This window comes from Tetrao urogallus, assembly GCF_951394365.1.
Source record: "Tetrao urogallus genome assembly, chromosome: 6".
Classification (NCBI taxonomy): Eukaryota; Metazoa; Chordata; class Aves; order Galliformes; family Phasianidae; genus Tetrao; species Tetrao urogallus.
The window spans coordinates 16750826-16763899 of NC_136819.1; the positions used below are offsets into that span (position 1 = coordinate 16750826).

The 13074-nt window shown below is 41.2% G+C and overlaps 1 protein-coding gene across 3 annotated transcripts in view; it reads left to right on the forward strand.

Annotated features, from left to right (window-relative positions):
- The window catches only part of PPP6R3 (protein phosphatase 6 regulatory subunit 3), a gene marked incomplete at both ends in the record, with an annotated part of 31898 nt that extends 28924 nt beyond the window's left edge, over nucleotides 1–2974 (forward strand). For all 3 annotated transcript variants that reach the window (XM_079537140.1, XM_079537138.1, XM_079537139.1), the window contains one exon: nucleotides 2923–2974. In XM_079537140.1, the coding sequence (XP_079393266.1) occupies nucleotides 2923–2974 (52 nt within the window). The remainder of the gene's footprint in view (nucleotides 1–2922) is intronic.
- Nucleotides 2975–13074: the final 10100 nt, after the last annotated feature.

Sequence of the window (13074 nt, forward strand, 5' to 3'; positions counted from 1 at the left end):
TATTCTGAAGGGAGGGAGGATTTTGCTTAACTCAAAGCAATTCCAGGGACTTTTTTTGCTGTGCAGTGTAAGCAGGAGTTAGGATTCTGAATATATAAATACACAAAGATGTATTTTAATATTAAGTTGCAGTAGTTTAAAAGGTACTTTTTCAACTTCCATAGATATAAAACTATTATTAGAGGAACTTGGTATTTCTCACAGAAATGTTCTGCAAGTATTAGTCATTTTTTAAGACTGTAGGCACTATTATACTCTTCACTTTCTAGGCAAGACAAAATGTAAAGCTTTCATAAGCTGAGATTCAGATGATAGCTTGACATATAATGCAGCAGAACTCTTGTGAATGTTTTTGATTATATTTTATGGAAACTAAAAAAAAGGTGCAAGCTTATTCAAATTAGAGATTCTGTCTGTCTGGGACTAGCTTGAGTGGGTATGTTTTGCATCCAAGACCTAAGATTACACTGAAATATTGATCTGTTTTTTTGTAAGCCTGATCTTTCTACTCTGCGTGCATTCAGTAAACTTCATCAAGAAATTGATTCCAGTTGGAAGAAAACTGCCCACTTAAAGGGGGAAACACAGAAACTCCGTCTTCCACGGCCCCTTTTTTATCTAGAGGTGCTGTTCTTATCGATGCAGCATTTCTAGCAGTGCTAAGCACTGCGTTACAGGGAAGAAAGAAGCGTGTGGGTCCTTGCCTTCTGAGGTGATTGCCTGCTGAGTAAAGATGCTCGTCTTAACCGACAGAGGGCTCTCAGAGCCAGCAGTTCCTCAGATTGCTTTTGGGTTACAGAGAATCTCGAGGAACTCCTTTCATTGAATGGCGCAGCTCAGTGCTTTCTCTAAAGGTGACTGTCACAGCAGATCCTCGTATACGTACAGAACAAATGTCTAGATAAACTGAATTGTACTTTTGGGGCTCCATGCATGTGTGACTGGCGGGAGGAGTCCCTAGGTAGGTCTTTGGCTGGTGGCCGCAGTAATACTCTCTGCTAGGAGCCCTTTTCTGTCGTGAATGTTTTCCAATTAGTTTGTAGTTTACTGCCTTCTGAACTGTCAGAACTCCTCTCTGTGCAGCACTTGTTTCCTACCTTACAGGTTTCTCTAAAAAGTGTTTAACTTTGTCTAGTGCTGTCTGTCTTTTTATCTAATGTGTACATATTTTTTCTTAAAAAGTGTTTTTAGTGCTTAGCAGCCAAAGACTTAGCTAGGGGGACTCCTGCTGGTCATGTGCATGTAGAGCACGGACCCAAGAGTGGCTTCTCTGTGATGTACACCATCAGAGAACAGGAGTTACAGGTAACTTTTCTCATGCAGTTCCAAATGGTATTTATATTCTTTAAAGGAAACTCCACATGTGTTCAGTAGACTTGCGCTAAATGGAAGCTGAGACTTTTTTTGCTTTTGTTGCTTGCAATTCTTAATATTTTTATGCACAGCTGATTTGATCTCTTCATTTGCATTACACCAGGGCAGCTGAGCTCACATCTTTTCCCAAGCTTATCTACAACTGTATATACTATTACCATTTTCACTTTTACAGGTTTGCTCTTTCACTTCTTCCATACTTACCAACCTTTGATAGTGATGGTCTGAAGTTCAAAGTATTAGTGAAACAGCAGCTTGTAAACTTAATCACCAAAGCAGTTGTTTTCCCTGTTATGTCTTAGTTGCTTATTTTCAAATGCAATCTGAAGTATCCCAGTGTCATCTTTTGCCTCACAGAGTAAGCTGTGGAGAACTCTCAGAAGCGTGCTATTTATCGGTGGTTCTCTAGGGGAGAGATCAGCAGCTCCAGTGACCATTCAGTTACTCGATAAAGATGAAACATTTGCTGAGTTACTTTGGCTATGCCAAACGAGATAGAAAGAACTCCCAGAAAAGGACGAGCCTGTAATTTTCGCTTTTTGCTCTGTGGAACTCTATTCTGAAAAGTTTAATTATACTTACAGGAAAACTTGTGGGTTTTGGCTTCCCTGTGTGGTGAATGTTCAAACCTTGTAATCCGAACTGTAGAAATCAGTAGATTGGAAGAAATGTCACAGCCTTTGCTAATTTGTCTGAGCAGAACTTCCCAAGCTGCAAGGGACTCTCAAAAATCACAGAGTCCAACTCCTGACTCCGTACCAGGACTAAACTATTTTTGAGCGCTGTCTAAATGCTCCTTGAACCTGGGGGCTGTGCCCACCACCCTCTGATGCAGAACCTTACTCTGACACTCCCTTGGTCCTCCCCTGTCACAGCTCCATGCCATTTCCTCAGGCCCTGTCGCACAGAGCAGAGCTCAGCGCTGCCCTCCGCTCCCTGTGAGGAGCTGCCGTGAGGCCTCCCCTCAGCTCCTCTGCTGTGGGCTGAGCACACCAGGCACCTCAGCCGCTCCTCACACCTTGCCCTCCAGACCTTTCACCGCCTTCACAGCCCTGCTCTGGATGCCCTCTGACAGTTTTATGTCCTTCTGGCATTGTGGCACTCACGTGGCATGCAGTGCTGGAGGCGAGGCCGTGCAGAGCAGAGCGGGACAAGCCCTCCCCTCACCCAGCGGCAGTGCTGGGCCTGGCGCATCCCCTTTGGCAGCCAGGGCACGCTGCTGGCTCACATCAACTTGCCACCAGCCAGAACAACAGAGCCCTTTCTGTGGGGCTGCTCTCCAGCCTCTTTTTCCCCAGTCTGTATATACAGCCAGGGCTGACTGATCCCAGGTGGGCAATCCAGCTCTTGTTGAACTCCATGTGGTTGGTGATTTTCCAGTGCTCTAATCTGTCAAGATCTCTCTGCAAGGACTCTCCACCTCGAGGAATTCAGGAGCTCTTCCTAGTTTTGTTAATTTAACATTGTCTGCAAATTTGGGCATGTGGGGAAAAAAAAAAATGACACCACCTGTTTCTTGTACACTTACATCCTTTTTTGGCCTCTTAGGACTGATCAACGCACCCTTTTAGGAGAGACATCTGTTAATGGCCCTGTATGATATGTGATGTCTGCTGCCTTGGCTGAAGAAAATGAACTGATACCCGGGGGTTTGAGCGTTTCTTGAGGATTTCATCTAGAGCCTGTTGAAGCCAGTTACTGCTGCACTAATTTTGCAAGGGATCAGGACCAGCAACATTTATATTCTAGATTTTAAGACATTGTACAGAAATTCATAAGTGTAAAAATATTGCACATTGAGAAATACCAATAATTTTTGCGTATGTTTATATTGTATTGTTCTAATTAACGGGTGGCCTGTGAAATAAGATCCTGCCACCCATGTAATGACGACAGTAGTGTTACTATAGTTAAAAATGGCTGTAAGAATAGTTTTATAAAAAAAAAAAGTGAATACACAAATCTAATGTATTTGAGACATAACTATTTGATGATTAGTGTGACCAAAGTATTTAGCAGTTTTTCATACATTTTTCACCTTGTAAAAAGAAGGAGAAAAAAAAAAAAAGAAAAAAAAAAAAAAAACAACCAAAAAAAAAAACCCACACCTGAAATTCATGTTTCTTCCAGGTTGGCGAAGAATTGTAGAACTGAAATGCCCTATAAACGTTATTTTGGTTGTTTTAGCTTACAGAAGTGATTTAAATGAGAATTTTGGTGTTCAACATTTTACAACAGGTTTTTTTAATTGGTAATTGTTTTCTGTATTGTTTAAGACAGATCAAAAATGTAAGTCTATTGGTAGAGATTTTAAGTATTTATTGCTACGACTTAGTTGACAAATTGATGTTACTGTAAAGCCATATGTTCTGTTAAGTCTTGTTTGCTTGAAACAATACCTTACAGGTGAAACACTAGGATATTTGAGGTGCACATGGCTTGTTGTGTTAAGTGATTCACCTGCCTTTTAACCCGTTCACCAAGATTTACTTTACTCCCCAGCATTACACGACGGAACATTTCAGAACAATCTGCGTATTTAAAACGCTGTAATCCTCTTAGACGAGTCCAGTACATGAAATGCCCGTGCTGCTAATGTCATTACAGTACATGCATTTGAAAAGTATATAGTGTTCTTTTAATACCGATTTTGGCAGCAGAGCATGTTAATTGTTACTTTCACTGTACTGATCTGTGTGAGGCTTTCATTTGTATGTTCTAAACCAGTTTTTTTCACAGCTGGTTTGTGTATATATATATAGTGATTATGGAAACTAATTCTGTGTAATTTATAATTTTCTATGTCAGTGTACAATTCCAACAGCCTTCTCAAACAAACGGAAGCAATATTCTGTATATTGCCACATTGTCTGGTGAAAGGGTTAAAGTACTTCACCTCCTGCACTTTTAGATGCAAATCCATTTTTATTTCTGTAATAATTATATTCATTTATTTTTACATCATTTGTTTTCCTGACCAGTATTTAAAGCCAAAAGGATACTCTAAACAATGGCCAATGATTTATTTTAGAAAGTGTCCCAAGCAACGTGCCTAAACATTACATTGCATACAGAAATAAAAAAAAAAAAGGAAAAAAGTCCAATGGCATTGCACTTCTTCCTGTCTTGCATTTTCCTCAGAAGATTTTAGTAGCAACTTGTTGCAAACTCATCAGCTGTGTGAAAACAGAGAAAGAAAACATTATGATAGAAGGACCTGGAAACTGTAGTTGCCTTTCTATTTGTACCTTAGAAATGATGGAATTGAGTCCGTTTATGTTGTTTAATTGCAGAATTGCTTCCAGATGCACCTTTTCTGAAAGTGTTATCTATTAATGGTGAGGTTGGCAGTTGTCCTTTTATCACTTTCTTACCTGTTTTGGAAACAAAGTGTTCACTTCAGTGCAGGAATTGCAGTGCAGCTGTAAATCCCACGTGCAGGAGAGCAGTGTGGTGTTTCCTTCTGTCCTTTCCAGTGAAGTGATTTGTCCCTCGCTAGCAAGGTGCCGTCACTTCTTACGTAACCAGGAGGAGTGAAGGTGGTACTGACAGTGTCAGTCATTAACTGTATTTCAGCCCTGTTGCCTGCAGTTCAGCCAAACCTTGTAGTTTGTCCTTCCTTCTGATAGTGAACTGATGTGACAGTTCACTACTTAGTTCATGCAGGAGATCAAAATTGAAAAGGAGTGTTCTGTCTCCTTTCCCTCCATTCCTACCATATGCTTTCAGGTGAGTAGAGATGTGATGGTGGTAAATGCAGATTGCTCTGTCAGCGTAGTCTGCCTTCTGTCTAAAAAGTGTGCTAGGGAGAAGGTAAGCCAACCTACTTTATGCTGATTCTAGTGGTCTGATTCTGAGCTACTGCACTTGCTGTTAAGTTGGGAGGTGTGTTAAACCTGGGATTTAAACTGGATTCGATGTAGCGAGCTTGTGCTGAGGTCTGTGGTATGTTTTGCCCACAAGTATATCACTTGTGCTGGAAACCCTGAACTTGAAGGGAAAGCTTTGGCAGTAAAGGGAAATCCTGCGTCATCTCAATGGCTCTGTTACCCAATCTGTTCAATCAAATTTGACTTGACGGAGTAACGTCCAGTACCTGTGTATGGGCTTGACTTCCTGCAGTTCTGCAGTATCCAGTAGCAGTTAGCCAGTCATAGCAAGCTTACTGCAACCTTGTTCTGAACGCTTGCGTTGCAGCATGTCACGGTGCTCGTGGCAATGACTGCAGGTGCCATCACTGAAAACGGGGGTACTGTGGCATATGAAAGGACTTCTACAATCATAGCCAGACCAGCAGTATGTGCAGCAGCTCCCAGCCTTGTCAGACCTGTCTCCGTTACCTGGTAGAGTGGATGAATCTCGCCACCTTGATTGGTTACATCAGTGCAAACCTTTGTTAAAAGTATAAGCCTTGTCTGAAGTTTTTCAGCAAGGTTATTCCATTGAAATAAAGGTATAAGCTTGATTAATAACATGATGCCGTCTGTTGAGTGAGTTGACAGGTATTCACTGACAGCAGGACAGCTGAAGTAATCTCATTAAGTCCTTGTAAATTCAACTCATTTTAACCATGCTTTGGAGTGGAGTTTCTCTTTCAGCTAGTAAGCTTTTGTCTCTGCCTCTCAAACTGTTCTGCATTGTCAGCTGCACGCTGTGAAAACTCACGGTGACGTTCCCATGAGGAGGTAAGAAAGACGTAGGAAGATAAATTTTTCATAATGAATTTATGTTCCTGTTGAAATTAGTTTTAATTTCCTTGGAGATTACTTTGTTTTGACATATACTTTATACAGTTAGGAAGTATTTACTGTATATAACTGGCTGTTAATATACTTCAACATCACCTCTGGCGAGTAGTGCAATGCAGTATGAGCGCTTCAGGCTCTACTGCAGACGTGTGCATTGTTTCTCAAAATCAGAATGGAAATTAAAAGAGAATGTGGGAGCAACCAGCTTTTTTTTTAAGCTTCTGTCTTATTTTTTGCATCTTATTTTCTATCAAATAAGGCACTGACATCCTTCTGTGCCATTATTGTTAGAATTAAGGTTACAGTATGGAGAAAGCATAAGCCCATAGAATTAAAAAGATTCTTAGCATAAAAATAGAAGCATTCAACTTGTGTTTGTGACATCACGGGAAGTCCCACTGTAATTCTTCCTCTTCTGCTACAGGCTAAAGCAGTGAAGAGAACTGTGCTCAGCTAGTAGTATTTTTCAACATTTCTCTCTCCTGTAGATGAGTCAGGGTTACTGTCTGATGCATTTCTTTCTCTGTGAATCAGCAGGTACTGAGCAACATGAGCTCAGATTACCTTTAGTCCGTCAGCCTGGCCTCAGCTAAAATAATGTAATTCTGATTCCAAGACCTCCTTCAAGAGGAGTGTTCTCATTTCTTATTTCCTATGAGTGCTGGTGGGTGCCTTTTCTGCGATCTGTGTTCTCTGCATCTTGAAATTCAGATTCTGAAGACTCTTAACTTAAATCACAATTATCTGTTCTGCATGTGATGTGCAGTCACCTGAACCTTGTCTAGCTGCTGAGTCAGATTTCTCAGATGCAGCTTGCCCAATCGCTCAGACTGAGCTGCCTGTCTCACTGTTTTATTCTGAATGATCACGTTGGTGGTTGATTCCCAAGGAAGTTGCAGTGTTGCCTTGTCTTTCTCAAAAGGAACCTGAACCTCTTATTTACAGGATGTGTGACTTTTTCTGCTTTTGCTGATTGGAAGAATTGCACATGACTAATGGTAGGTTCTTCCCTTCCCCTTTTTATCTAAGCCAGTTTTCTGTAGAGGCCACAATTTCATTTTGGGTAGTAGGTTAACCTGGTTCATCTGCTGAGGTCCTGAAGCTTGATGATGTATACCTGACAAATAAAACCTGTTGTTCCTCATGCCAAACAAAAATGAGTGGCAGGAAAATCACTTGTTGTTGTTGTTTTTCCTACTGGAAGATCTGAAGTGTTGACTGTCACCTAATGGTTCCTGTATCGGACAATGAGATGAGATAGCTAACATAAGCCTAGAGGCTGTGTCTGCTGAGATTGAGGTGACCTTGTTTCTCCAGAGCTCTATATCAATTTGTGTCCTTACAAAAACGCTTATTAATCACTTGCTAATGCTGCTTGGTTTAAAAGATGATTTAAAAAAAAAAAAAGGATGAAGGTGGTTATTCTGTATTCTTTGCTAGACCATCATTGAGATGTGCTTTCAAATGAGGAGAGTTTACTGGAGAACAGAAGAGTTCTGCTCTGGAGTGAGCCATACAGCACTTGTGCATGTTGGTCAGCCAACATTCAAAATGGAAGGGGTTATAAAGAGGAGTTTTGGGATGTTGATGTATCTACAGAATCACATCCTTCCATTTTGCTGTAGTTTCCTCAGAATTAAGAAGCTTGAGAAGCTGAAGGGCAAACTGAGTGTGCAGTTTTTTTTTTTAATGCTGGCACTGGTATGTCTGGTTTAAAGCACTCTAAAGCCATAATTCTCTGTACTTGTGATGTGGAAGCTGACATCAAGTTAGTTATTGTTATTTACCCAATTCATGCAATATACCCCAGCACATCAGAGGACTTTTAGTCTGTGCACATGGAGTACACGCACATGTGTGAGTAAAGTGCATTTTCTTATGCAGCCAGGTGCCATGTAAGTGGTGCATATCCTAAATGCACTCAGCTCTACAATCCTAGGAGGAAGAGGCACGTGTGCATATGATTCGGCCCCTACTGAAGTACTTCAGAAGCTAAAGAACATTTTGTATTACTGTCTCTGCAAATGTTGACACTTCTGTTGGTGTCTGGCCAGCACGGCTGTAATTGGATTTGGGGAAGAGGAGGAACTGATGCCTCCAGTTTTTGAGGCCAACTTCAACTTTCATCAAAGAGGGTCCTGCTGTGCTTCCTGTAGGCATGAAATACTTGAGCCTTTTTCTTCATGTGTTTATGGCTTCTCAGAAACTTAGGTAAGAGATGGGATTTCCAGTGTTGGTGACTGAATCATCATGTTGACTTCATCTATAAACTTGTACTGGTGCTGTTAATCTATTGACAGTTATGCGTCTGTTCATGATACATTGGTGAGATGATTGATTTAGCTCTTCCAACAGCTGCCACCAGCAATTCACAAACAGGTTTACTGTGTGGCTTTGAATTTGGTATTGCACAGATATGAACTGTTTCTAGCACTCTGTATGGGAAAGGCAGGGTCTCTATGGTATAACGAAGTTCCAGATGGCTAAGGAATGTCTAATGCAATCCACAAGAAGTTAACTCTCCTGAGTTGTTGCCTGCTGATCTTTAGGAACGTTCTTACTCCGTTACAGTGGCTTCTAGCTGTTGGTGCAGATGACACACTGGGCCTCTCCTGCCTTTGCCACTGTGGTATGAATCTGTGCAAGGACTGCTCGCTGCTGCCTTGCCATTTGTAGTGGCTGTAGATGAAACTGATAAAACATTGCAGTAAATAGCAGAGTACCTAAACACTGAAACAAACTTGCTCCTGCAAGAAATGAAGGAGAGGCAGCACTTGCTATGTCAGTACTGCCCAATGTGCTCATGGTAGAAGAGCCTTGTTTCCCTTCTGTGTAAGAGCTTGATCCTTGATTTCTTGCAGGACATAAGAGAGCAGTGCTAGAGATAAGATTTTTCTACACTCTAAAGAAAATAATTACACTTGGGGGGACAGATAAGCTGATTCCAGCTTCTAATTACTCTTCCACTACAAGTAGCTCTGGCTTTTATGGCATTGAGCAGTCTGGGTAATGTTGTTTTAGGCGTACTCTTTTACTTTCAAGGTGTGGCAGAAGTTAGATTCAGGACTGTGCTGTACAATCAAAACATGGAATTTCACTTCGTTCTTCCTGCTTTATGAGCCAGTACTTTGCCTCTGGCTGTAGATGGAGAGCATTAATTTTATTGACTATTTTTAATAGTTCTGGGTAAAATACTATTCTGATAGCAATTGAAAAAGCACACTGTGTCAGTATTCTTAGTTTGGTATCGGTGCGATGTATTATGTAAATCAAGGGGGCAGATGTGTCAATTCCAGCCATCCACTAAGTACAGCTTAGGAGAAGCACTTGTAGAAATCGGTGGTAGGTAAAGGAAGGGAGAACAGAATCTCCAAATAGGAAAGAGTTGTGCAAGAAGGGCAGCAGGAAACCTTGGTCTCTGAAGCTGTGCTTTGCAGCGCTGGATTCTTGACAATTTAATGCCTGTCTGTTTGGATCGATTCAACATCAGCAGTTGTTCTATTCGCAGCCGAAAGTTTGCCTGCAATGAAGAGGGCAAAAGCTGGGAAGTTTGTGATCCTGAAGGTAATTCTTTGCAAATTTCTGAAATAAATTTAAATGGATCTTTTGGCTCATCTGTTCTACTGGGAAATCCAGCTTGTGGTCTAAATTGATTAGATGGATGTTCTGTTGCAGCTGATCCACATCCTGTAGGAGGGGATAGCTGGCTATATGCGAAAGGAGGAAAATCCACTCCTATTAATTTAATTGAAATCAAATAGTTCAGAATGAGTGCCCTGGCCGTCCCTAACGTCGTGTTCTCCATCGTGCGCTTCTTTACTTTCAAAAAAGAAAATAAACTTTTCTATCATTTACTGTAATAAAATAATCTTTGATAAAATAACATAGGAAAGAAAGCCAATGCAGACAACAGACAAGTGATTTAAAACAGATGTGAAATTCCCTCTGTGTAGAAAATTATAGGCACTGGTGATGACATTAGACACGTATGACTAATCAGACTTAATGCTGGCTGTTGCCAATTAGCCCTATTAGCACAAGCAATTTGAGCACAGGATGACATTACTTTAATTACTGTAAGCAGCTTGTTCATTTATTGAGCAGCGTGCATTCAGAAAAGGGTTACTCTGTCTGCAAATTAATCATAACCTTCATCATTAGAAATTCAGGAAAACTGAGGGAAGAAAGACTTCACCCCCCCAGAAAGAGGGAAAAAGGGGTGATGGAAGTCTGATGGTAATTTTGGTATTTTACTACTATTCTTTTTTGATAAAAAGACAAAAGCTATTGTATGATTTCTGTCTGAAATCTGTATATGAGTGGGACAAAATTGCTGCCATTAGAGTTAAGGCAAAGACATTATGACCATTAGGTGGTAGCAACGCAAAAAAAAAAAAGTCTTGTGAAGATGTGCAGCAAAAATAAGGCAGAATGTAGCTAGAGGAGGGAGAAAGCTGAGTAAGAAACCCAGAACTTATTTCCTGCTCTTTTAGCACACTCCATTTCGTTACTCATCCGCACATGCTCTGGTTCTTTGGCACGGGGTGAAGAGCGTTTTTTCTCTTTTCTGGAGCAATGATTTTGTGTGGCACGGTGCCACACTGTGCTCTCAGGATGAGCGTATTTCTGGCCAGCATCATCTCTTCTGTCTCCTTACTGTGCAGAAGGTGGTGCTGCGGAGATCTCCACAGCCCCATTCATGGGTTAAAGGGCAGAGGTGTTGCATAGTAGGGATCCAAGTGAAATAAATAGCAGGACTGCAGAAGATGACAGCATCTGGCAGCCTCTGAGCTTCCTGACTTGTTTTATTTCTTTTTGGTGGGAGTGTTTTTTTTGTTGTTGTTTTTAAGGTGAGGTCACTATGGTCACCACCTGAATGTTTCTTTTCTCTGAGTGCATACGCTATGCAGTGGTGCCTGAAAAGTTATGGTGCTTGTCAAAGTTGTTAAAATAGCTGTGAGACAAGGATGGGGCTGAAGAGAAAAAGATTGCTGCACCTTTCAGGCTGCAGAGAGTTAATTCAGTTCTTCTTCAGGTCTTTGCATAAACTTAAAGAAAAGAAACACCACCACATTTGCATCCCGATGGATACAAGCAGTACAAGGCAGATTTAGCAGTGACACTCCTCTATTAGCAAATACTAGGGGGTTGTCAATTTTCCGTTGTTATTTGGATTTTATTGTTAGCCATGGGACTACTCTTGCATTGCCTCTGAGCAATTCTGATCTTGTTTTATCCCTAAAATCCCTATATTTCTGCGGGGGCAGAAAGCATTGCAAGAGATCTTTGTCCATTTTGTTCAAGGAACAAAGCCCAAAGGAGAATGAGGCAGCACTTCAGGCTGCTGTATAGGAGAGGGTGCTGCACTGCTGCAGGAAAGAAATGTCTACAACAGAGGATCTTCCTATCCCAAAAGTACAAAACACAACTTGGCCCACGTGAGCCTCTGAAACTGCCCTAATCTATAACAAGGCATTCCCCAAACAATTCTCCCAATATCCTGTTGTTACAAGTCACTTTTGTAGGGACACATGAAGATGCGGTACTATGAGTGTGTGAGGAATCCAGTAAACCCATCATCTCTAATTTGCATCACTCTAATCATCTAAGTCATATTTTGATAGAGAGGAGGCAAGAAAGGAAGGAGCAAACTGTCATAGTGAAAACCGTTTCTAAATCTACATTTCTGTAGGAGTGAAACAGAACTTAGTAACTCATGATTGTGGCTGGGATAGAGTTAGTTTTTTCCTTGTATTGATATGGTGCTGCATCTTCAATTTAGGATCAGACTGATGTTCATAACAGACCAATGCTTCCATTGTTGCATAGCAAGGCACAAGGAGCTGTGTGGGGAACAGGCTGGAATTCTGCTAAGTCTTCTCATGCTATAACTCCTTGCTGTGCACTGCCAAACCTCTAGTTTTTACCAGATTGCTTTTGCACAGGCCTTGGGGCTCTTTTAAGAGGGCATTCATAGCCTTATCTCCATGCTTAGACTGATAGAAGTAACAAAAAGAGATTGTTTTCTGTGCTTGTTTAGCGACCTGCGATATTATTTTGGCTGATGGAGCATTCAGCAGCACATTAGGCTGTACTTACCTTATGCAGATCGTTTCTGTGACAATGCCTTTCCTAGTGCAGAGCTGCCTGCCTCGCTCACATCAGTCACAAACGCCTTTTGCTCCATCACACCCAGTTGCGCTGCTCCTGGAACAAATAAGGAACATTCAGTGTAATTATATTTCCATGGAAGTGATACTTGTATTTCCTTTGCACTGATCTTTCCAGAGGCTTCCACCACCTTCTATATTGTTAAAGCTATTTTCTCCAGCTCCATTCTTAAAGCAAAAAAATCAAATAAGCTTGTGTGCTTCAAAGCAGTTTGAACTACCCTATCTTAAGCCAGGTTTTGGGCAGAGCAGCAGCTATGCTTTCCAAATGCAAGCACAGAGTAGACAAAAATGTATAAGAACCGGTAACAAAATGTGAAAAGGAGAGCTCAAACACAAAGTAAGTGTCCATAGGTATCATTAAGAGCAGCTGAGCAATTCGGAGCCAGCTGTTGAGTTTTCTAGTACCACTCTTGTGACACTTTGTTGTCAAGCTATTGGCAAATACCACTGGCACAGCAGCACAACCCCAGCCCTGCTCATGAACGTGTTCACCTTTGGTTCCTTCACACGTGAAAAACTGTTGCTTCTTTCACAGGACTGCTGTCTTAGCCTGTGTTGGATAAGGAGAGCCTGATAGGCAGCTAGCACTGAATGCAAGTAGCGTTTAGGCATTTCACTGTTCTGTAAGATTGCGTTCATCTAAATAGCAGTCTTCTGTCTCCCCTTAAGGTTTTTAGCTGTTCTGATTTAATTACAGAAATTGACTGCAGTCATCAAAAGTTCATCATTAGAACATTTGCATACCAGCCTGTAACCTAAACTTGTGTTGTTTCTGGGCT